The 23,626-nt window shown below is 41.2% G+C and overlaps 1 protein-coding gene across 1 annotated transcript; it reads left to right on the plus strand.

The window, feature by feature from the left end:
- Window positions 1–1,611: 1,611 nt before the first annotated feature.
- Window positions 1,612–11,689, plus strand: SLC35G1 (solute carrier family 35 member G1). The gene is made up of 3 exons (XM_032313925.1): window positions 1,612–1,891; window positions 6,406–6,586; window positions 8,681–11,689. Exons 1-3 carry the CDS (start codon window positions 1,714–1,716, stop codon window positions 9,417–9,419), a joined length of 1,098 nt encoding a protein of 365 aa, XP_032169816.1. The 5' UTR covers window positions 1,612–1,713; the 3' UTR covers window positions 9,420–11,689.
- The last annotated feature ends 11,937 nt before the right edge of the window (window positions 11,690–23,626 follow it).

The raw sequence follows: 23,626 nt of genomic DNA on the forward strand, positions 1-23,626 counted from the left end.
CGCTCCCCTATTGCTCTTACTGCTCAGGAAATTCCAAGGGTTTGAGAGCTGTGAGCCCAGAACCTTGGATGAAGAGCAAAGGAATATGGGAATTACCAAATATATACTTCCTATAAACCACAATATTACAGGGACTCTTCAAACACTCTGCACATCTAAGTCTTACAAGTAATGCAATTGTGAAACTGCACTTGATTTCTAGATGTTTGGTTTCTGCTTCAAAATCACTGACTTTTTTGGTTCTTCCTTCATAATCATGATCTATCACCCTCACCACTCTTCCCTACAACTTCCCCACCAAAATACCGCCACCACCAACAAAAATAAAATCAGTTTCATATATTTTTATAAGCAGTCTTAAATTCTTTTTAAGACACGCAATGTATGTGTTAACAAAGTTAGAATTCAGGTAGCCATTTGTACCAACTTGCCTACAACAAACCTGGTTTATGCCTATTGCCCTGCCTAATTTTTGAAATCTCCTTCTTTTACTCTAAAAGGGGGGGGGCAGTTTGGAGGATAAATTATATGTTCACCTTACTTAAAAACACAACTTGATTTTCTAATAAAGTGCTTTTCAGGTGACGCTGCTTTTGCCCCCATCACTGGACTTGATTTACACAACTCTGCAAAATACGGAGGGAAATATTTTATCTCAATAACCAAGACCTCAAGTAGTAGGTGGTGACTATCTTAGGTCACATACTCAGGGACAGAATCAGAGGCAGAACCCAGGATTCCTGACTGCAGTATTTTTCAGCTATTGATCATTTTGTACAAATATCTGAGTAAAGGCAGTTGGTAATCTGCTTGCACTTGGACCTAGAACAGTTTAGGCAAGTTCACCCCTGCCCAGACACTGTCCTTTCACCTTTAAAGCGAGCAGAGATGAAAGAAGAATTACCTACACATAAAGAGCATATTTTATTGAATCCCAGGCATTCTGGAGCCAAATGACATATTTTTTTTTTTTAACTTTACTGGGCGCAATTATGTCAGATTATTGGAATCTTACATCTAACCAAATTAGATGTCTCAGTTAATAACCAAAAAGAAGAAAGAAACAACAAAAAAAGACCAATAACGGATGCCTACTGTTACAAAGAACATATGAATGGGTTCTGCCCGAGTCTTACAGATATATTTTCCCTACGGTTATATGCTAATTCTTTTTGTTGTTGTTGTTTCACCTAAAACCAGAAAAATTCTACCTTCCTTGGATAAATGGCAAAGAGACAAAGGCACAGTCTTTGGCAAGGTCTCCAGGGCATTCCAGAAATGCTGAATGCGGTGCCACACCATTAAATAAAAGCACACTCTCCTAACCTCCCAAAGGCCTACCCCAAAAGAAGGCCACAGAACCCACAGTCGTCCCTCCCTCTCTTTGCAAAGACAGAAAGGGGTCCGCTGTGCCTGGGGAAGGATGACTCCAAGCCGCTGGCCAGTCTAGCCGGACCGCAGCAGAGCGGAGCACGCCCTTGGACCAGTTGTGGGCACCAGCCCCAGACCAGGGTGGTGGCCGGCCCCCTCCTGCGCAGGAGTCTCCAGGAGCTGAAGGTAAGAGGGCAGCGGAGGACAAGCGCGGTCCCCGGCAGGGGGCGGAGGGCCGCGCGCGCATGCGCCCCGCCCCGCCGCCGGCCGGAAGAGCCGGGCAGCGGAGCCGCTGCTCCCCGCGCTAGTTGCCGCGGCGCGGGGGAGAGCGCCGGCCGCGCGATGCGGCCCCTGGACAGCTCCCGGGCAGCCGAGGTGCCAGAGCCCGGGCTGCGGCTGACGGACGACGCGCCGCAGGGCGCGATCGAGGAGCCCGCGGCGGCCGAGGCAGCGGGGACGCCGGGTACCGGGAGGTGCTGGCTGTTCGGCTCCTCGCCGTGCGGCTTGTGTGCTCCGCAGGGTGAGTGTGGGGTGCGGACCCGGGCGCGGGTCTTGCCCCTTGGGGTAGGGGTGGGGGTGCAGGCGCCAGCGGGCGGGGGTCCCCGCACAGCTGCGGGCCGGGGGCTCAGTGAGGACCGCTGCCCCCATCCCTACCCTGCTCAGAGCTGGGGAAAACCCTCGAGCCCTCACCTGGAGGTCTGCAAAGCAGAATTTCGTCCCCCGTTGGCGCGAAGACCGGAGAAAGTTTCTGATTGTGTTTGGAACCCTTTTGGGATTCTGAAACTGTTCCTATAATTAAAGTGTTGCGGGCAGGACAGCGGAGTCAGATTGCAGTTTGGTGCGCCCTGCCGGAGGTTGGAGGTTGGGGGGTCAGTACGAGGCCATCCCGCAGCCGGCTGAGGTTGGTAAGGAGCTAAACTATGAACACTGATGACGGTGGTAAGCGGTGTTCCTTCAAGAGGAAGTTGAAAAGCAGAGTATGGGGCACGTGGTTGGCTCAGTGCGTTAAGCAGGGGACTCTTGATCTTGGCTGAGGTCTTGATGTCAGGGTTCTGAGTTCAAGTCTTCAGTTGAGCTCCATGCTAGACATGGAGTCTACTTAATTAAAAATTAAAAAAAAAAAGGAAGCATAGAGTGTAGAAAATGCCTCAGAATCTCAGAATCTTGGAAAGGCCAAGTTGACTGAGAGGAACCACTGGTTCTTTTGGGGTTGGGAGGACTTATTTGTTCTTGTAAATTTTTATAATATATTTATAATAGCTCATATTGAACTAAACCAGCATTCCATTATTAATAGAGTAAATATTTTGTGATTTTTCCCTATTTTTCTAAATTTGAATCATTATATCATAGACCTGAAACAAATACAGAAGGACTTTCTTGGCAATTAATCCTAAACAAGGCAGAGAGGCACGATCTTACATTAACATTGTTAGGAGGTTCACAGACCTATCTTCCAGAGCCCAGTATCCTGTAAAAACACTTTGATCTTGTTCAGCCTCTTTCTTCCACAAATGAGGAAAGTGAAGCCTAGGAAGATGAGGGCCTCAGAGCGGGGGTTGCCTTGTTTTTCCCTAGATCTGGCATGTGTGGGTGAGACATGGCATAGGTCTGTGTAGCACCAAGGTTGAGGATCTCATCATGCCAGAGACCCAGGCCAAGGCCCTTTGTGCTGAACACAGTGCTACTCTACCCACCTTGAACATCTTCCTTGAAGAATAAGAAAAAGGTAGATCGCCTTTCAAGACAAAGTTACAGTCTGCACCATCTCATCCCCTCGGTGGCCTCCACCAAGTGTGACCCTGGATTTCTGTGCCTCTTACCCAGCCCCAGGTCCCCCTTTCTGTATTATGAACTTCCCACATTTTAGAGAGAGGAGCCCCAGATGACTCTTGTTCCACGTTTGTCCTAAATGCTAAAGAAAGATCAGACTTCTGATTATTTATGCATGGGCTGGTAGCTACAGAGCAGGGGTTCCTGCTAGCTGTGGAGCTGTGTTGACCAGATGTGCAGCCCATGAAGAGGTGTATTTCTCACCTTATCAGTTATTATGGCTGAATGTCATTTTGGTGGAATGCTGAGTCAGTCCTTCTGAACTCTTAAATGTTTCCGCTGTTGTGAGCCAAAGAAATACTGTACACTCAGGCAGCACGTGGCAAAATGATAAAGCTACACAAGCTACTGCACTTAGGAATCTTGTGGAGTATTTTAACTGCAAAGAAAATTGCTAACAGTAAGATTTAGTAGTACTTATTGTAAGATAACCAGATAATATTCCGAAAACAGTATTGCCAGAGAAATGTTGTCATTGATCTTTGCAACAGTTATCATTTTAACCGCTTGATCATGCGTGTCTCAAGAAAGCTCATTTTCAAGTTCAGATTGAAACTGTTAACAGTTTTCTACATTCTGGGATAACCTTCACAGACAACATACAGCTATCCTAAGACATCTATTTATTTTCTTGAGGGACAGTGTGGATTTTGGACTGAAGCAAGGAGAAGTTGTCTTCGCTCTTGTGCCTCATATGCCCCTGGGAGGAGTTGTCTGTATGTAGTACTGGTTCTCAAGCTGGTGGAGCTTTCTACAGTTGCAGAGAGCCTGCATTAGTGGGTCTGGGGTAGGACTCGGGAATTGAAGTTTAAAGAGTTACTCAATCGATTTTTATTCCCAGCCGGGGTTGTGAACCACCAGTTTAAAGCAAAGAATAGAGAAACGGAGCAACTTTTCAGTTTTCTCCTAACTCAGGAAATTGCACTGTGACCCCTTACTTAATTTGAATTATTTAGAGTTGCCAAATTTTTAGCTATGCTTGTAGTGGAATATGATCATAGAAACACATTACATAAGCAAATGCCTCTTTGGATTATGCTGCTCTCTTGTCCATCTCCATTGGCAGAATGGAAATTATTATTCAGTAAGACACAGGTCTGCCTGAGTAGAACCAGGCCTCCCCCACATAACAAATAATCAAGTTCAGCCAGGCCTTATAACAACTGCCCTCTCCGAGTCAGCAGTTATGGGCCTTAAGTGTTTATAGGCAAGAAAAATATGTGAGTGGCTGTGTTTCAAGAGACAAGATAATCAGAACCAGAGGTGTAAAATTAAGTTTTAAAAGAGTTAAAGTATCATGTTAAGTTAAAATATTCCTGGAGAAAAATTTAAAAGTTTAGGTTGGAGAAGGTCCTTGAAATGTAGACCAGGGAGATGTTTTCTGTCCTTGATCTTCCTGTTCTGAGGGTGTAGTTTCTATGTATGAGTTGGGTTTCTTTTAAGAAAAACTATTTTATTTGGACCTGAACTCTGAAGTTTCAGAAGCTGAACTCTCAGACTGACCACAGCCAAGACATGTATTTTGTGGTGCTTAACTTGGAAGTCTTCTAAAGTTTCCTTCTCATGGGCTAAGTGAGTATGTACAGTTTGTTTCCGTGGTATCTGAGCACATAGGCAGTGAACAGAAAGTGGAGGATTCGGGAACTTAAAACATATCACCCTTGATGTGACGACCACTAGCTCCAAATTATTTTGACTGTGCACCTGGAACCAGAAGAGGGCGAGGCCTCTGACCACACTGGCATCTTTTACTGCACATGTCAGGCTATGGAATGCTCCTGGAAAGATTGTGCATCGTCATACTTTGGTCCCCATTCACAAAGTGTTTGTCACTCGTGGGCAAAGGTATCTCATGCCTATGAGATAGTTGAAATGTATTACCTGGTGTTTGCATTTATCAGAGAAGGGCATTTAAAAAAAAATGTTATTATGCAATATTGTTCTGTAGCTGAGTAACATGTTGTGAATTCCTAGACTGGAATGATGATCCTAGTTTTACTATAAACTGCAACTGCCAAAACCATACACTCTTGCATTTTGCTATGCTCTTAACTGATGAGGGCCAGTAGTGTTTCCTTCTTACTCTCTCCTTGTTTCTGTATTCATTTCAAAAAAGAAAAGAAATATTAATATATTCCTCAATGTGTCACCTGTCTTTTAGGGGGCTCTCTGCTTATCCTGTCCCCTTTAGCTCCCTTTTGAATGATGGGGTTGGGAGTGGGTATGAGATTCAAAACAGGTTTTACTCTTGTCTTAGGTAACTCAGATAGAGAAAGTGGCAAAACGAAAGTTTAATGCTCATACACACTGTCGTTAATGGATCGAATATGTGTTGCTCTCGAGAAAGCAGAAGTAGCAGAAGCTTCCTGGTTCAGATCTAGCCAAGAAGCTGATGCTCAACGACAGTTCTGATTTTTAAAAAATTTTGTTTTAAAGCACTTTGAGGTCAGAGGAGTAGATACCATAGCCCCCTGCCCTCGAAGAGTTTATGCTGTAAACAGAAGATCAGTCGTAAACCATGAAAAGTAAAAGATTTGATTAACGGTTCAAAATAACAGAATGGAGAGACTCCCCAGATTATGCTGTCGCCAGTGGTGTTAGACTTGGCATTTTTCTATAAGTTCTCTGGTATTCTTTCATTCAGCAAATATTTAATCAGGGTCTTCTGTGAGCCAGGCATAAACAAAACAGTGAGGTCCCAGCCTGAAAGAGTACACAGACTTGTTGGGGAAGTAAGATAATCAACAAGGAGCCATATGACACAGCTATAAACTGTTGTCCAAAAAAGAATACTTTCTTCATAAAGCCCGGTTCACCAGTGAGATGATAAAAATTATCACTTGGAAGCCTTTTTCTCCAGCCATCTTGACAAGCATTTCTTAAAGATTTCTCTCACCATCTTGGCAAGTATTTTTACTTCTTTTTGACTTGTAAGTGAGGGGTGATTCTTCAGTGAGCCAAAGGAAATCCATTTTATAGGGTAAAGCTGCTTCAAAAATTATGGGTTTAAATTGTTGCTTTGCTCAATGATTCGTCATTCCTGGTAGAGAAATGGTTCAGATCCAGAGAATGGGAATGCTTAGGAGATAGCATTCTTAGCCTGTTAGCCATTAACACTGTACCATTTTTCTCAATTCCTAACTGAAAATAATAAATCATATATTTGGAAGCAAGGACTAACCAGAACTTAATCTTTTTCAGAAGCCAAGAAGAAAGCACCCTGTCCTGGACTTGGCTTGTTTTATACATTATTGTCCGCCTTCCTTTTCTCAGTGGCCTCTTTATTTGTTAAAAAAGTGCAAGACGTCCATGCCGTAGAAATTAGTGCATTCCGATGTGTGTTCCAAATGCTAGTCATTATCCCTTGCTTAATATACAGAAAGTAAGTATTTCTTATCTGCAAAGTAGAAGGTATTAACAAATGTTTGTAAATCTTTTGACCTGCTTAAATTATTTATTCTCTAGCATCTGCTTTATCCCTCCCATAGATTTACCAGTTCTTACATCCTTTGGCTCTGATTACTAAAAAGTCACAAGGACCCACCCACAGAAGATGCTCTCATAAGCACAAACCACATGCCCAGCAAAAGAGGGGAAAGAGATTCAGTTATTCTCCACTCCCCATTTTAAGAACAAAGCATTCCTTGTATAGTTCCCTCCATCTTGTATCACCCTCCCTTCTTTCCCTTGGCATAACTAGTGTTTAGAACAAAAAAGTAAATGAGAAGAAGCAGTGGTGTCTCCTAATACCAAGATTTAAGTAGAATGGGCTGCTCTGTTATCCAGGCAAATAGAAGGTTACCTTAATAATGTGGGAAAGAGAAAAGGTAATCTTCAGCAAGGCCTTTTAAATAGTTTCATGTTCAGTGTCCTCATCTGTGAAATGGATGGAATTATACTCTTTGTCTTCTATCTGGCACCTTGGCTGCAAGGGCCAAATAAAATTTATTATAGATCAGAGCGCTTTGTGTAGAATGTAACACATGTAGTATTCCCCACTCTTCCTGATCACTCCCCACTAGGACTTCTTTCCCTTCTATATGGAAGGGAACCTGGGAAAGGGTGGGGATCCTGATCACTCCCCACCTAGCACCTCTTTCTCTTCCATATAGAAGGGAAAGAGGTGCTAGGTGGGGAGTGATCAGGATCCCCACCCTTTCCCAGGTTAAATTATGCCTCTCTCACACCTATTATAATCTCTACACACCCCCGTGTACTTAGAACCCTTAGAGAAGAGACCAGTTGGGTCCCTGCTGGCAGTCTGGCTCTTTCTCTCTTTGGGCAAAAATGCTTAAACCCTAAACTAAATGCTTCAGTCAGGTGCCACCAAAGTCTCCTTGTATCTGTAACACAGTACAGATGCATTTGGAATAGTTTCACCCTGTATCCTGAGGATTCGGTGAAAAAGGTGAAAACTTACTAATTAATACTGTCAGAAATTCCTGTGGAAGTGTGGACAAGTCTTGGTATTTTAGGAAATGATGGTAAGACTTCAGAAATTTCTAAGGGTGATAACAGACCACTGACGCTAACACAGTTATCTTCCCCTTAATAAAAGAATTGTCAGGGGAAGGCATTAGAAGAGTTTTTTAAATCCTTAGCACCAATCTCTTTTGACCTATTTTATGTTTCATTATCATGGAAGATGCATATGGTATTCCAAGTATTTTCAAAGTATGAGTCAAAGATGACCCACCCTTTCTAACTCCAGAGACCCAGCAGTCCTCATGTCAGGCCTACAGGGCTACACTTCACATAGATGTTCAGTGCTGGCTCCAGGTCAGCAAGCTGCACTAGCCTGACATATACCCAGCACATTGCTTGGTAAATATTTAATTAAAAAAAAATTGAGTGGCAATTATTATACTTATCCAAATGGCTGTATGTTCTTTTTCAGTATATTTTAACTCTTCCTGCAGAGAACAGTCAAAAGTTGTCTCACATTCCAAGGCTAAAATACATTTTAGCATTACCTCAGCTTTTATAGAAAAACTCATAAGATTGGCAATGCATACCAGTCAGCACCAAGTTTTCTTATGTAGAAACAGAAACTGTGTTTATTATAAACATCACTTACTATTACTGTAGAAAATTGAGGGAAAATAAAGAAGAAAAATTACCTGTGAGTCCATCTATTAATGTTTACCCACTATGAACATTTCAGTACATTTTCCTTTTTGTTTTTTTTGCAAGCCTGTGTAAACATAGGGAAAATTATATTTGCTGAATTATAATTATACAATTTATGGAGTTCTTTTCTATTTTTGCTTCTACTGTGAACACTTTTCATGTCTTTAGCTATACTTAGAAACCATTTTTTAAAGGTGTATATTATTCATTTGTGGGCATTATTATAATTTACCAGTTCCTTATTTTTTTGACAGTTAGGCATTCAATAATTACATTTAATCAAGAAGTGCAATATTAAAAACATACTAAGTTGGTTTAATGTGCGTTCCTCCATTTGAATTTACAGAACTGGGTTTTTAGGCCCCAAAGGTCAACGAATTTTCCTCTTGCTCAGAGGAGTCCTGGGTTCTACGGCCATGATCCTACTGTACTACGCTTTCCAGGCAACATCTCTCGCCGACGCCACTGTCATCACGTTTAGCTCGCCCGTGTTCACGTCTATCTTTGCTTGCATATTTCTCAAGGAGAAATACAGCCCTTGGGATGCCCTCTTCACCGTCTTCACCATCACCGGCGTGATCCTTATCGTGAGGCCCCCGTTTCTGTTTGGCGCCAGCGCCGCGGGCGGGGGCGAGAGCTACTCCCTTCACCTCAAGGGCACGATTGCGGCGGTGGCGCACGCTGTGTTCGGCGCCCTGACCCTGGTCATCCTCAGAAAGATGGGGAAGTCTGTGGACTACTTCCTGAGCATCTGGTATTACGTCATCCTCGGGCTCCTGGAGAGCATCATCGTCCTCTTCATCATCGGGGAATGGAGTCTGCCGTACTGCGGCTTGGACAGGCTGTTTCTCATCCTCATCGGCCTGTTTGGTTTGGGGGGTCAGGTGTTTCTCACGAAAGCCATCCAAATAGAAAAAGCAGGGCCAGTGGCAATAATGAAGACTATGGACGTGGTCTTCGCGTTCATCTTCCAGATTATTTTCTTTAACGATGTGCCCACGTGGTGGACGGTGGGCGGGGCCCTGTGCGTCATAGCCAGCAGCACCGGCGCGGCCGTGCGGAAGTGGTGCCAGGGTTCCAAATGAGGCTTTGCTGCCACGCGCACGGTCCCCGGGCAGACACGCCCCGCGTGCACACAGCTGGAAAGTCCGCATTTCCTTCACTGGTCATACTTAATAAATTTCGTAATTAAAGTACCATTTTTGAATATGGTATGTCTTTAATTAGCTAAGAATTTAGCCAGTCAGTGTGGTAGCAATTTTTTTCTCAATTGTTTTGGTTTTGGTTTTTTTTTTTTTTTTTTTTTCTGTTGGGGTGGCATCGGTAAGAGGACAAAAAAAAAAAAGTTCTATGACTGGTATAAATATATGTAATTTTTGAAAGTGTATTTTTGGTACTGATGGGATATATGTGGGTAGGAAATTTTAGATGCCCTTTGAGCAGTGTAGATGCTAAGAAACTTACTGATTATAATGCTGCTATAATTGGTATTATGTTGGAAATTCATTTGAAACCTAATTCCATTTCGGAGGCCAAAGCTGAAACTTGGAATAGGTGCCTACTTAATGGCGTTAATAATACAAATGAATTGGCCTTATTTTCAAGGCTTTTATAAATGATTATCATTCTTTTAACCCATATAAGTGCCTTTTCATTTTGATGCCAGAATTTTTATATGTAAACTTTAAAAAAAAAAGTTTTTAATCACCAGGTTTGGCTAGAAGTTTTCTGTATCAGTGGCATTCATGACTGTAGCTATCATTCTATAATTTTAAGTTGTCCTCTGATTTTTTTGAAACTGCACTACATTTTTCTTAACTTTCTAAGATTTCAGGTCTTTAAACCACAAGAGAGGAATCTTGGCATAGCCAGTGTGCACATTTCCATGCTGAAGTATTTTCCCCTCACTAGAAATGTGATTTTCTATAAATTCTCTTTGAATTTATAGTGCGATGCCAAATAAGATTTTCTCAGGATTTTATTAGGTTGAGCCATATGAAATTGCTGAAATTTTACCTTTTTAACTTACAAAAACAATGGTTTCTTATGGTTCACCCTAATAGATACCTCCCTTACCCTCTCTACACCAAATATTTACAAGACTGTGGCATATATTTTTTTAAGACAACTTTTTAAAATACAGTAATCCTATTAAATTTATTTTTGTAGTCCTTTTCCCTTATAGAATTACATGTAATAATGCTTCATGTTACTTGTTAAATGTAAAGATATGAATCCATGGTTGATTGACTTTTGTAGTTTCTTGAACAGAAAAAAAAAATCACTGTTAAATTCTAGTATATCAGTATAAAATGTTAGTGCTGTACCATGATACTAATTTCATGAATTCAAATGACATTTTTTATTTGGAATTTCATCAGGCCAATACTCTGCAGTTAAAGAGAGAATGCATTATTTAGGAGCACTTGGGAGGTTAATTGGGAAGTAGAGAGTAGACGCAAATGATTCTTTTATCACAATCAGCTCTTTATTGGTGAAGCTATAATGGTTTCCAACTCTTACTGTCCAACCTAGCGTCTGTCATTATCTTAAGCCTAAAGATTTAAACGATTAAAGGCTCTTTCTCTCCCTTTCATCATAATTCTTCCAAAGAAAGAAAGAACTTGGCTTCTGAGGTTTATGCCTTGGTAAGAAAGGATCTTTTCCAGTAGTTCCAAGAGGAAATTTTTAGCTTGCTGATCTTCCCAAATGCTTCCCACCTGACAAATCCTAAATGAAGTCTACTTACGGGAGTCACACTATCATTATAACTTTAGCCTAAACCACAGTTTTTGGAGTTTAGAGTGGCAGAAGCATCATTTTGCAAGAATGTTAGAGATTTAGAGCTCAAAGATCCTCTTGTAAGAGCCACGCTGCAAAGATAGAGATGCTGGGGAGGGGATCTGTCCAAGATGGGTTTCCATGGCCTTCTCCTTTCCCTCATTTCCATGATAACGTGTGGAAAGTAAACCACTGCTTAAGCTACCTAAGGTAAATTAACTCAGGGAACCTTCTCCTGGTTCCTTACCTTGCACAATGAAAGCACCTATGGGACTTGGAGAGTTAAATCCCTTTGGGCCTGTACACTATATATGAGTTATTTCAACAGTGTGTGGTTTAAGTACTTGAATGTCACAATATATGACCAAGGTTGGAGAAAATGTTTCTTCTCTAAACTTTTACAGAGTGTCATTCTTAAACACTTTTATAATGTCCAAAGTATATACAAGGATGTGTATTGTAACAATTTATGAGTGTGTATATTTTGCAGAGATTGTAGTTTCTATATCTTGAAAATATTTTCATAAATTGTTTTTATTATAAATACTAATAAAGTTAATATGAAAGAAGGCTATATGTTGGCTTCTATGATTATAACAAATGTGCTCGCTAATCTAACTTACTTCCTTTTTCATCCATGTGCTTCAAAATTCATTTTGTAAAGGATATGGTCCCTAGTCATTCACCTGTGATGTAATCTCAAGTTTCAGTTTTTTTTTTTTTTAAGATTTTATTTATTTCTCAGGGAGAGAGCACAAAGCCGGAGGAACGGCAGGCAGAGGGAGACGAAATCTCCCCACTGAGCAGGGAGTCTGATGTGGGACTCAATCCCAGAATCATGACCTGAGACAAAAGGGCAGAAGCTTAACCAACTGAGCCATCCAGGCATCCCATCAATCTATCAGTATTTTTGTTCCTCTGATACTGTTTCATCAAATCTAATTTCTCTAAAATAAAGACCCTAACCTTCTATTCCAATGAGGCCTACATTGTTCTAGACTCCCAGAGCTTAGAGCAGCTTTGAACCTATACTTTTCTTTTCATAGCTAATCTGTCACTAAGTCCTGGGGTGTCTGTCTTCTTATTATCTTGTGGATTCATTCTTTCCTTGCCATTTCCACTGCCACCAGCTTAGTCTAAGATTGAGCACCTCACAGTTGAATTACAACAGTCTCCTAATGGGTTACCCACTGCTTGACTCTCATCCACTCAGATCCTTGCCTCACTGCCAGACTGACCTTCCTAAAGCCGTTTTCTTTTCTTTTTTAAGATTTTATTTATTTATTTGACAGACAGAGATCACAAGTAGGCAGAGAGAGAGGAAGGGAAGCAGGCTCTCTGCTGAGCAGAGAGCCCAATGCAAGACTTGATCCCAGGACTCTGGGATCATGACCTGAGCTAAAGGCAGAGGCTTTAACCCACTGAGCCACCCAGGCATCCCCCAAAGCCATTTTCATTTTTACTTAGGTTTTCAGAGAACCAAATGTTTCTGTATCACATACCACATCTTATCCAAATTACTTGGCCCATTCCCACTTTTCCAACCTCATTTCCCATGTCCCATCACAAATCAATACTCTTATCAATCTCCCCACTGGCCCACATTTGCCAAGAGATTCCTTCCTAGGTCTCCCCTGCTTCCTGTGCCACCTTTTCTTTGTCCTCTAAACCCTCTTGGCCTCCAAAGGCTCAGCTTGAGCTTCTGTTTCTTCCTCGGCCTCCAGCTTCTCCCACCCATACTTGCCCACTCAGACAGAGTAGATAAAGCACTGGAATAGGCTGAAGATCTGAGTGTGGTTGTATCACTTTCCAGCTGAATCAATCACAGTGTACCTCAGCCTGTCCTCATTTGTTAAATAGAATATTACTTGCCCAAACCATGCAATAAAGGAATGCCATAGAGGGACTTGTAGATCAAAAAGGAAGATAAAAACACTACATATCAAACTGTAGTTAATACTGTAGAGTTGAACATTCTCTCTCCTCCTCAAAATGATGCCCAGTTCAGGGTCCTTACTCCTAAGCAGTTTCACCAGGAAATCCAGGAACAGTCTAATGGATTTCAAACCTCATTTGACTCTCTCCAACCAGCACATAATTCCACTATTGGACAGTTCTCAATTTCCTGGCTAATCTGCCCACATAGGTGGCCAAGGGTAACCAGTCATTATCTTATGCATAGGTGTTGCCACCTTTCCAGTTCTGGCTTTAACTCTGATCCTCTGTATTACACTTGGCTCTGGCTGGGTAAGGTGCCTGATTTTCTATGTGTTTCCCACATGCTATTCTCTACACTCAGTATGGCTCTTCTAGCCCCTTATCTGTTCACTCAGTAAGCACAATTAGTCTCCTGAGGGTAATCTAGTGATGAAAGCCAGAAGTCTTTAGGTAACATGTCAGCCTCTAATGTAGGTATATGGAGCTGTGGTCAGCACTGGGCATTAGAATGTGATTCTTAGGGTGTAGGTTGGGCACATGAAGCCTGAGCACCACCCTAAGCACACCATTCTATGGTCCCTTTGGCCCCTTCTATGAAATCTAATACAGCTACCATATTCACTTGGAATTCTGCAAGATGCCCTAACAGGGACTCTGTGATTCACAAAGACCCATCCAAGTTTTAGACTATTAGAACACTAGGTTTGAAGTTGGACTTGGAAAACCAATTCACAGAGAGTCTGTGAAACTTCACGCTGCTCATCATCCCCTAGAAATTGGGGTGGGACTTTATAGAAGGAGGGTAAGGGGAAGACGTATCTCGTGTCAAGGCAGGGCATGCAATGTTGCATCATAGAAGTTCAGTCCACAGGAAATGTGCCACTGGGTTGCACGAGGCACATGCCAGCTATCATCTATTAAGCCAGATATGTAATAATAAAAAATAATGCTATTCTTTTCACCGATTTTTAAATAGTTATTTTTCATAAGAATATTATTTATGTTAACATTATGGAATCATTTTAATAATTTTTTTTCAGTTTTGCCTTTAAATATCTCTCTATATATAACACACATAACAGAAGTTCTTTGGAGTTCTCAATAATGTTTAAGAGAGTAAAGGAATACAAAACTGAAAAGTTCCCAAGTTGCAGATTTAATATCTAGTGTTATCAAATTTGAAACCTTAAAAAAAAAAAAAAAAAAAAAAGAAAACAATGATTAAGCCCACCATCAAATCTACCAACTTTTTCATGAGGTTCTCACAGTTTGAAATGCAGCTCAAAAACAGTTTGCAAATTGGAAACATCTTTAATGTGATGTTCCATTTTAGAATTGTTGAGTTAATCCACTCTAAATGTATATAAGCAATCCAAATTATCTACCCAACAGAGGGCAAAGGAACAAGAAATCCAATTGGTCTATGTTCACAGGGTCATTATCAAGCTGCCTCTGTTACTTCCTACGTATGTGTTTTAGTTCCTTTGTATGTGCATTTTAGAAAAGTCAGAAGACTTTGATACTTGGCAAGTAAGTATGTGCATTGGTACAACTTCTGTGAAGGTCAACTTGCCAACATCTATCATTTTACAAATGAATATGCTTTTCCACCCAGAAATTCCATTTCAGGAATTTATCTTATAAATATACTTGCTTATTGCAAAATAAAATGTGCATGTTTATTCATTGCAGCATTACTTGTAATAGCAAAAAAAAAAATAGAGCTAGTCTAATGTTAAATAAGTAATGGTACCAGTAATTGCTTAAATGACTAAATAAGTAATGATACTGAAATTTTCCTCTGTCCAAGGTTCTTCTAGTTGGACTAATAATTAAGTTTACATAAGACAGATTAATGGAAGAAAAGAAAACCAGAAAGTTTCATTACATATGCACAGAGGCCCAGCAATGAAATTGAGTCCTAAAGGAATGGCCAGACAGTTTTTATACTTTTTAGGCAAAGAGATGATAAATCTATGAGGAATGACAAGACAAAGATAACCTTGGGAGCTTCAGATAGTAAGGAATTCTAAAGAGTATTTGGGCTGGGTTAGTAAATGAGTAAAAAGTAACAAGGGTTATCTATGCAGCCTTCTTGGCTCTAAATTTCCAGTTCTGGTGATAAAGATATCTCTATTTCTTTGTATACGGAGGGTACCTTTCACATGGGAGATTTCTTTCCTGCTTTCAGGGGGACAGAGGAGGGTCTAAGTGTCCTTGCATAGGCTGTCTCTTCAGTAACTTCTATTTAAAATATTCAGTATGCCAAAGTGGCACATTTAGGAGTGGCCTACCTACCCTTGGCCCTAAGAGTACATACATAAAATGAAATACAATACAATAAAAATAAATTAAGGAAGAGCGAGGGAGCTTTCCATGTATGAATATGGAGTAATCTTCAAGATTATTAGTGGAAAAGTAAGATTGAGGTAGTAGTACAGCATAGTATGTATTCATTGACATAAAAAGAAGGTAAACAGAATATTGCAAGAGGATACACAAGGAACTGGTAACATTGGTTACCTTTAGGGAGAAGAATTGGGGGGCTGAAGAGTAGGAAGGAGACTTTTCACTAAATTCCTTTTTATACCTTTCAAATTCTGAACCATGTATATATGTGACCTAGTCAAAAAATGAAATAAAAAATAAACTGATGGGGGAAAAAGGAGGTAAAAGAGAGATATCCACATATATATCCATATACACATGCATAGAGAAATGTTCACTGCTTTCATCTGAGCCATCACCCTGGCTCACCGTCACTGACTTCCTATTGCCTCATTCAGCCCACAAATCGGACTTAAATTCCCACATGCTGGGGGCACCTGGGTGGCTCAGTCCATTGAGTCCTTTGGCTCAGGTCATGATCCCAGGATCTTGCAATCCAGGCCTGCATGGGGCTCCCTGCTCAGCTGGAAGCCTGCTTCTTTCTCTCCCTCTGCCAGCTGCTCCCCCTGCTTGTGGGCTCTTTCTCTCCCTCAAAAATAAAAATAAATTAATTAATTTAAAAAAAAATTCCCACATGCTCCATGACTGAAGAAAATAACAAAAGAAAATCCTGAACTTCAGCATTTTCATAGATAAATATAGGGGTTCCTGGATGGCTCAGTTGTTAAGTGTCTACCTTAGGCTCAGGTCATGATCCCAGAGCCCCGTGTTGGGCTCCCTGCTCTACGGGAAGCTTGCCTCTCCTCCCTTTCCCACTCCTCTTGCTTGTGTTTCCTCTCTCACTGTGTCTCTGTCAAATAAATAAATAAAATCTTAAAAAAAGAAAAGAAAAGAAATATATCCTCCAATCCTGGGAATGAGCCCTGAATTGGGCTCCCCGCTCAGCAGGGAGTCTTCTTCTCCCCCTCCCTCTGCTCTATTTCTTTGCATTAAATAAAATCTAATATATGTACATATATATATCCTCCAAGATCCCAGAAAGCATTGCCCACCCCTGAGTTAGATATCTACCTTTCCACACCAACAAAACCATTCTTACATGGAAAGGAAACTAATATTTACTTAATTTGTCCCATCCAGGCCAGGAGCTTCTTGATCTTTGTCTCATTCAGTCCTTGTCAACTCTGCGAGATGGGCTGAATGGGAAACTGAAGTTCAAAGTGGTTGAATAGGGTCACCTACCTTACCTGTAAATGATGAAGTTGGCCACTACCCAAGGTCTGCCTGACTGCAAAGACCTGACCTTTCCATTACCCCATGTCACTTCCTTAGCTGGGGAAGAAGGCACGATAGGGAGTCACCGTGGCATTTGTCACTATGGTGAAAAGACTGTTTCTTGACTTGGAGATTTAAAGTTATGTATGCCCTTCTCCTCTCTCCTTTTCCATGGATGTAAGAGCCAGATGTGGAAGAATAGGTGATGATAGCAGTTTATATTCTAGTTTTATTTCTCTCAACCTGTTAATCAATATTTATTAAGCAGTAGCCATACACAATCACAGTCAATGAAAGGAAACACCAAACATCAATTATTGTCAAAGATTGCTCTTAAAGTGGTAAAACTGGATGCAAAAATGACATACACACACTATAATAATCCGTACACAATGAGCTATAACGAGAACCTTGAAATGAGATCACCTCCTGAGGTCACAAACCAAGGCAGAACAAAGAACAAAACTATGCAAGGTCCCCTAAATATACAGATTCAATTCTGAGCCAGCCACATTTAGCCATAACTTACCTAGATGTGCTAAGAAGATTTGTAAGGGTGTAATGTACCAATCAGAAGAAGGGCTGAACAGCCATGGAAGCAGGAAAAAAGGGTGGCTAGGTCAGGCATGTTCCCATTGTAGAGATCTCTATGATAAGAGATGGTGAGTTCCCAGTTTTTCACCCTAAAGTACCCCTAATGGCTAAGAAGAAGGTAGAGGCATAATGGCATCACCACAATCAGGAGCTCCACCCATAACACAATAACAGTAACCACTACCCTTTATTGTATTCTTCATGTAACAACTACTCTTCTAACTGCTTTTTGTGCTCTGGATCATTGAGTCTTTTCAGCTCCTTAAGGAAGGCTTTTTATTGCCTTCATTTCATCATTGAGGAAATAGAGACGTGAAGAAGTTACATGACATGTCCAAGTTAAGTGACTTGTCCACTTGCTAGTAAGTGGCAGAACCTGGGTCTTAAAACCCTGGCCTGTCAAACTCCAAACTTATATTCTTGACTCTGCTACTCTACTGCTCACCCTAAGACTGAAGCCATGCTTTAAAAAAAAAAATAATCATGAGTTTTATGTACCCCTGGCACACTGCAGTGTAGCCCAAGAGACTCTTCAACTCCATTTTAAGAAACACGGCCAATGGTTATGCAGTCAAGTCCTCTTGCCACTGGAAACTGTAAAATCACGCCCCTTATTCATTGTATATCCATGTTATCAGTATCTACACAATTACAATTTGGCTTCTCACATACTTTAAATGCAGAGGATAATGGATTAAGCAAAAGCTTAAGCCCTTGGTTCCGTAAACTGTTATATTTCTCATTGTATATCAGTAAAATTGCCATTGTTCCACGTACTGGTCTCCAGGTACTTGGTGATTGTAACTCTTTCCAGAGAGATATACTGTATTCCCAGCATCCCTCATCCCCTTTCTTCTAAAACAATACTTCTGTGTTACTCAGGGTAATTATCCTAGCTAGTATAATAACCCCCAAATCTCAGATGTATACCAATAAAAATTTATTTCTTAGTTATATCACAGTCCAATTAAGTTGTAAGTTACAAGCTCTCTGTCATTTCTCCTTTAAGTGGTGACTCAGGCTTCCAGGCTCCATCCATCCTAAAGTCCTAACCTCTTAAACATGTAGCCTCCAAGCTTGCTGCAGATTTTATGACCATGTAGACTTTCATATGCAGAATATCACTTCCACCTCTATCCTACTGAGCTTAACCTAACTGAAAAGGAAGACAGGATTCCTTTGGTTTTCATTTGGTTCCAAAGAGGAAAAGAAAAGAGAATTTGGTGAACACATAACGTTATCTCTGCTGCACCCCATCCCTTCCGAGAACCACCCAAACCTGATTCCACAGAGTTCTAGTGGGCTGGCAATACAGAATCCCACCACCAATGGCCTAAGGAGTGGGTGGGCCCATGACCTGAATGGAAAAAAGTCAAGTTTCTCTCTTCCGATCATTTGAACATCAAGCAGAGTCACAGGAGCAGAAGGCACATAGTTGACTTGTTTGACAACAGTGTCCAGTGAGGTGGGCCTTGAGTGCTGGCTGCCAAGAGGTGTCCAGCTCTTTTGTCAAGAGCTGGACTATCACTCCAACTAATCCCTTACTCATGACTAAAGTCGAATCAGTTTCTGTTACTTGTACCCAACATAGCTTAGTCAATACCCAGCATTGCTGCCTGTATGCTGACCACTCCCTCATGACTTGGCCCTGAGCTGTGATAATTTCACTGAGGTGGTGCCTCCCCTGGGGATCTGATGGAGTGTCTGACCAATGTTTTCCAGGTGACACCACTCTATCTCATTACATGCTGTCTTTGATCTTCTAGGAACATGGAAAAAGCAATTAACAATACAAAGCAGGTGTTTAAGGCTGAATAAGTGATAAAGACAACATAACATCCTCAAGAGGGATATAAAGGGGATATCAACGGACATCACATCCAGGAGTGATCTCTAAAAGACAGTCCCAGACAACACTTCGTCCACCTTTTCTATTTCACAGACAAAAATCAAGATTCTACAATAGCACAGTTCGGTAGAAATCTAATGCAAGCTACGTATGTGTTATGGACTGAATGTGTCCCTCCAAAATTCACGTTGAAGTCCTAACCCTCAGTGTGATAGTATGAAGAGGGTTAGGGGTTTAGAAGTTAATTGGGCTTATATGAGGTCATGAAGATAGGGTCCCTATTAAGGGATTAGTGTCCTTATAAGAAGAGGAAGAGACCAGAGCCCTCTTCCTTCACTATGTAAGTGTACAGTCAGAAGATCCTCACTAGGAACCGATCATGGACTTCCTAGCTTCCAGAACTGTGAGAAATAAATATTAGTTGTTTAAGCCACCCAGTCAATGGTATTTTGTAATAGCAGCCTTTGCTGACTTAGACAATATATAATTCTGAATTTTCTGATGGCCCTCTTAAATAATGTAAAAAGAAGCAGGTGAAGTTAATTTTAACAATATATTTGATTTGTTGGGGCTGATTCCACGTTAAAACCTGTTAAACCCCTAAGGCCTGCCTGGGCCTACTTAGCCATAGTGACTCCATGTTGCCTAGATAGCCATTTTGTTGTTTAATAAATGCCTCAGCAGTTACTGATACTGGTTCCAGGTAACCGTTGCTAAAACACATACCTAAAACAAGGCCATTTTGTTGTTTAATAAACGCCTCAGCAGTTACTAGTATTGGTTCCGGGTAACCATTACTAAAACACACCAGTAAAAGACATCCAATCAGCCAAAGCCACATACGTAAAGGTCTGCGGTTGTGCCCTATAAAAACTAGCCTGTAAGACCAAGGGGGGTCGCTCTCTTCGGAGGCGGCCCTGGCCGGTCAGTCTGACTTCTAATGCTTGGCATAGAATAAAGCTTTGCATAACTTTCACTTTGTCTCAGTCCCATTCCTTTGATAATGGACCCCAACAGACTTAATCCAATATATATAAAATACTACCATTTCAACATGTAATCAATATAAAACTTTATTAGTGAGATATTATGCATTCCTTCAGTCACACTGAACCTGGAGTCTATTTTACAGTTTCAGCACATCTCAGCTGAGACCAGCCACATTTCAGATGCTCTGTGGACACACAGAGATAGCAGTTCCATGTCTGATAGCCCAGTTCTAGAACATGCTGGGAGTAAAGAAGGATTATAAGAACAGCCACCACTTCTGTAGCCCTGTTATATGCCAGCACATATCAAAGTTCTTAGATTTTCCTCTTGTTTCTTCCCTGGAATAACCTTATGAGAGTGATGTTCTCTTTCCTCTTTTACAGATGAGAAAGATAAGACTCAGCACGTTTAAGAAAGAGACTTGTGTAAAGTCACACAGCCAGCAAAGGACAGAGGCACTCAATTTGACCCAAAGTATACACATTCTATTGATCTCATACTTCCCATTTACAGATACAAGAAGGTAAATTGGTCTGGACTTTCCCCCAAAGGGGGTGAGGCAGGGCAGGGCGTACACGAGGCTCAGTGGAACAACACTTATACCACCAGGAAGATGTGTTCTGCGAAGGCAGAAGGTACCTACTGTGCCACTGAGAGCAGCAGAAACGAGGTACTGATCAATTACCCCCCCCAAAAAAAAACCTCACAAACAAAACAAAAAAACCCACCTGTGAGAAGTAATGGTGAGGAGATAAACAAAGTGAAAACAGAAGAAATGTTGCACTAACCAGAAAGAGATAAATGAGTTTGAACATTAACAAAGGGCAGAGTTGATGATATAAAATGGTCATAACCTTGGCATGCCATTTCCATAGAGTGAGTGGAAGTCGGTGCCACAGGTTCTACCTGTAAGGTTACCCTTGGGAAGAGGAGAAACCAGAGCCTAGAGCCAGGTCAGGACTTACCCAGATTGGCTGGGAAGTAAGTCAGAGGGAGAGCCAAGGTCACAAGAGAGGAAACGGGAGAGTGCAACCATCCAAGGTGTGCTGTGAGAACAGCCTGTTGTGCTGGGATCCAAGCAGGGCAGACACACCTGACTATACATGCTCAGCTAGGACTGACCCCCAAAGCTGGAGCCCATATAAACAGGCCTCAGTGAAATGAAAATGTCACGCTAAATTGGCCATGTGTTTACATTATGCTTTTTCTATATTTAGAGGTTAAATACCTCTTAGTTATGAAAGGATGATAATAGTGGATACTCATTGTGTGGATAGCTTTGTCCTTTTTTTTTTTTTTATGTCTTTACAAATACAGAAGTTGACAATCTTATATTGGTCCTCTACTTTCATTTATTTATTTATTTTTAAAGATTTTATTTATTCATTTGAGACAGAGAGAAAGAGAGAGAGAGAGACCATGAGCAGTGGGAGAAAAGCTGAGGGAAGAGGAGAAGCAGACTCCCTGTTGAGCCCTAAGGAGCTGAATCTCAGGATCCTGGGATCATGACCTTAGCAGAAGACAGACGCTTAACCATCTGAACCACCCTGGTGCCCCCTCCAGATTTATTATTTAAAAACAAAAAAACTGTAATGGAATATGAAATTTTAAAAATAACAAGTTAAGTTTCCATCCTCTCTCATACATACTGGATTTTGCTTCTCCTTGGTATGATTTTAACTACTCTACTTTAGCTCCATGTCCTTGACCCATAAACATGCTCAAATTTCTTCCAGTTACATCAAAGTAAATGGAAACTTCCTTAAACTCTCCTCCCCCTCCCCTCTAGATACACCCAACACCTGTTTCTTCTTTAACTACCAGTCTTTCCTAAGCCCTTCTGTTGTTCCTCCTCCCCCCAATTTTTCACGCTGGCACTTGAATATTCAACAATAATCAATCGTTTCCACCAAAACAAAGATTAATTAAAATCTATTATTCACTGTTAAAGTTTGTCCTTCTGGTTGAATCATTGTGAAAACAATACTGCCTTCTTCCTATTTTTTTTTTTTTTAAAGATTTTATTTATTTATTTTACAGAGAGAAATCACAAGTAGATGGAGAGGCAGGCAGAGAGAGAGAGAGAGAGAGGGAAGCAGACTCCCTGCTGAGCAGAGAGCCCGATGCGGGGCTCGATCCCAGGACCCTGAGATCATGACCCGAGCCGAAGGCAGCGGCTTAACCCACTGAGCCACCCAGGCGCCCCTGCCTTCTTCCTATTAACTTACCTTGGGAGGGCCCAGTATTTTGGTTCTGTTTCATGTCAGACGTTTGAGTATAAGAGGAAAACCATGTTCCAAACTGGTTTTCAAATAAGCATTGCTTTTTTTGTTTTTTTAATCTTCTTATTTTGACATAATTTCAGAATTACAGAAATATTGTAAGAATTGTATAAATTCCCATTGCCTTTTACCAGATTCCTCAAGAGTGAAAATCTGAGACTAAGTTACAGACATGATGCCACTTAGGCCTTGTGTTATCCAAGATTCTCCATAGAAACAAACCAATAGATGATATATATACAAATCTTAAGAAAGAGAGAATTATTTTAAGGAATTGGCTCATGCAGTTGTGAGGGCTGACAAGTCTGAAATTTGTAGAGCAGGCTGGCAGACTGAAAATTTAGGTAAAAGTTGATGTTGATGTTGTCTTGAATCTGAATTCCTCAGGGAGGAATTTAGACAGACTTTCTATGTGGCAGTCCTGAGGAGAATTCCTTCTTTGGAAGTCCTAAATCTTTTCTCTCAAGGCCTTCAACTGATTGAATGAAGCCCATCCATAGTATGGAGGATAATCTGGTTTACTCAAAGTCTACTGACTTAAATGTTAATACATAGGGGTGTCTGAGTGGCTCAGTCAGTTTAGCATCTGACTCTTGATTTCAACTCAGGTCATTATCTTAGGGTCCTGAGATCACACCCTACATCAGCCTCTGTGTTCAGTGAGGAGTCTGCTTGAATTCTCTCTCTCCCTCTTCCCAATCCTTGCCCTTGCAAACATAAATAAATAAATCTTTTTAAAAAATTTATTTATTTGAGAGCGAAAGAGAAAGAGCTTATGAGCAGGGGGAGAGAGAGAGGGAGAAATAGACTCCCTACTGAGCAGGAAGCCATATGTGGCACTCTCTCCCAGGACCCTGGGATCATGACCTAAGCCAAAGGCAGACGCCACCAAGGCGCCCAAATAAATAAATCTTAAAAAAAATAAAATAAACCTGGTGATTCACAGACCTGTACCCCTGGGGCTAATAATACATTATAAGTTTATAAAAAATTAAAAAATTTTAAAAAAATAAATAAATATTGGAGCACCTGGGTGGCTCAGTGGGTTAAGCCTCTGCCTTTGGCTCAGGTCATGATCTCAGGGTCCTGGGATCAAGCCCCGCATAGGGCTCTCTGCTCAGTGGGGAGCCTGCTTCCCCCTCTTTCTCTGCCTGCTGCTTTGCCTACTTGTGATCTCTCTCATTCTGTCAAATAA

This window comes from Mustela erminea, chromosome 14 (assembly GCF_009829155.1).
Source record: "Mustela erminea isolate mMusErm1 chromosome 14, mMusErm1.Pri, whole genome shotgun sequence".
Taxonomy (NCBI): domain Eukaryota; kingdom Metazoa; phylum Chordata; class Mammalia; order Carnivora; family Mustelidae; genus Mustela; species Mustela erminea.

Bases quoted from the DNA above. Each gene is read 5' to 3' on its own strand.
- SLC35G1 (XM_032313925.1), top strand. From the start codon at position 1,714: ATGCGGCCCCTGGACAGCTCCCGGGCAGCCGAGGTGCCAGAGCCCGGG. The intron at 1,892-6,405 runs GTGAGTGTGGGG...AATCTTTTTCAG, and splicing joins CGGCTTGTGTGCTCCGCAGG to AAGCCAAGAAGAAAGCACCC. The intron at 6,587-8,680 runs GTAAGTATTTCT...TTGAATTTACAG, and splicing joins CCTTGCTTAATATACAGAAA to AACTGGGTTTTTAGGCCCCA.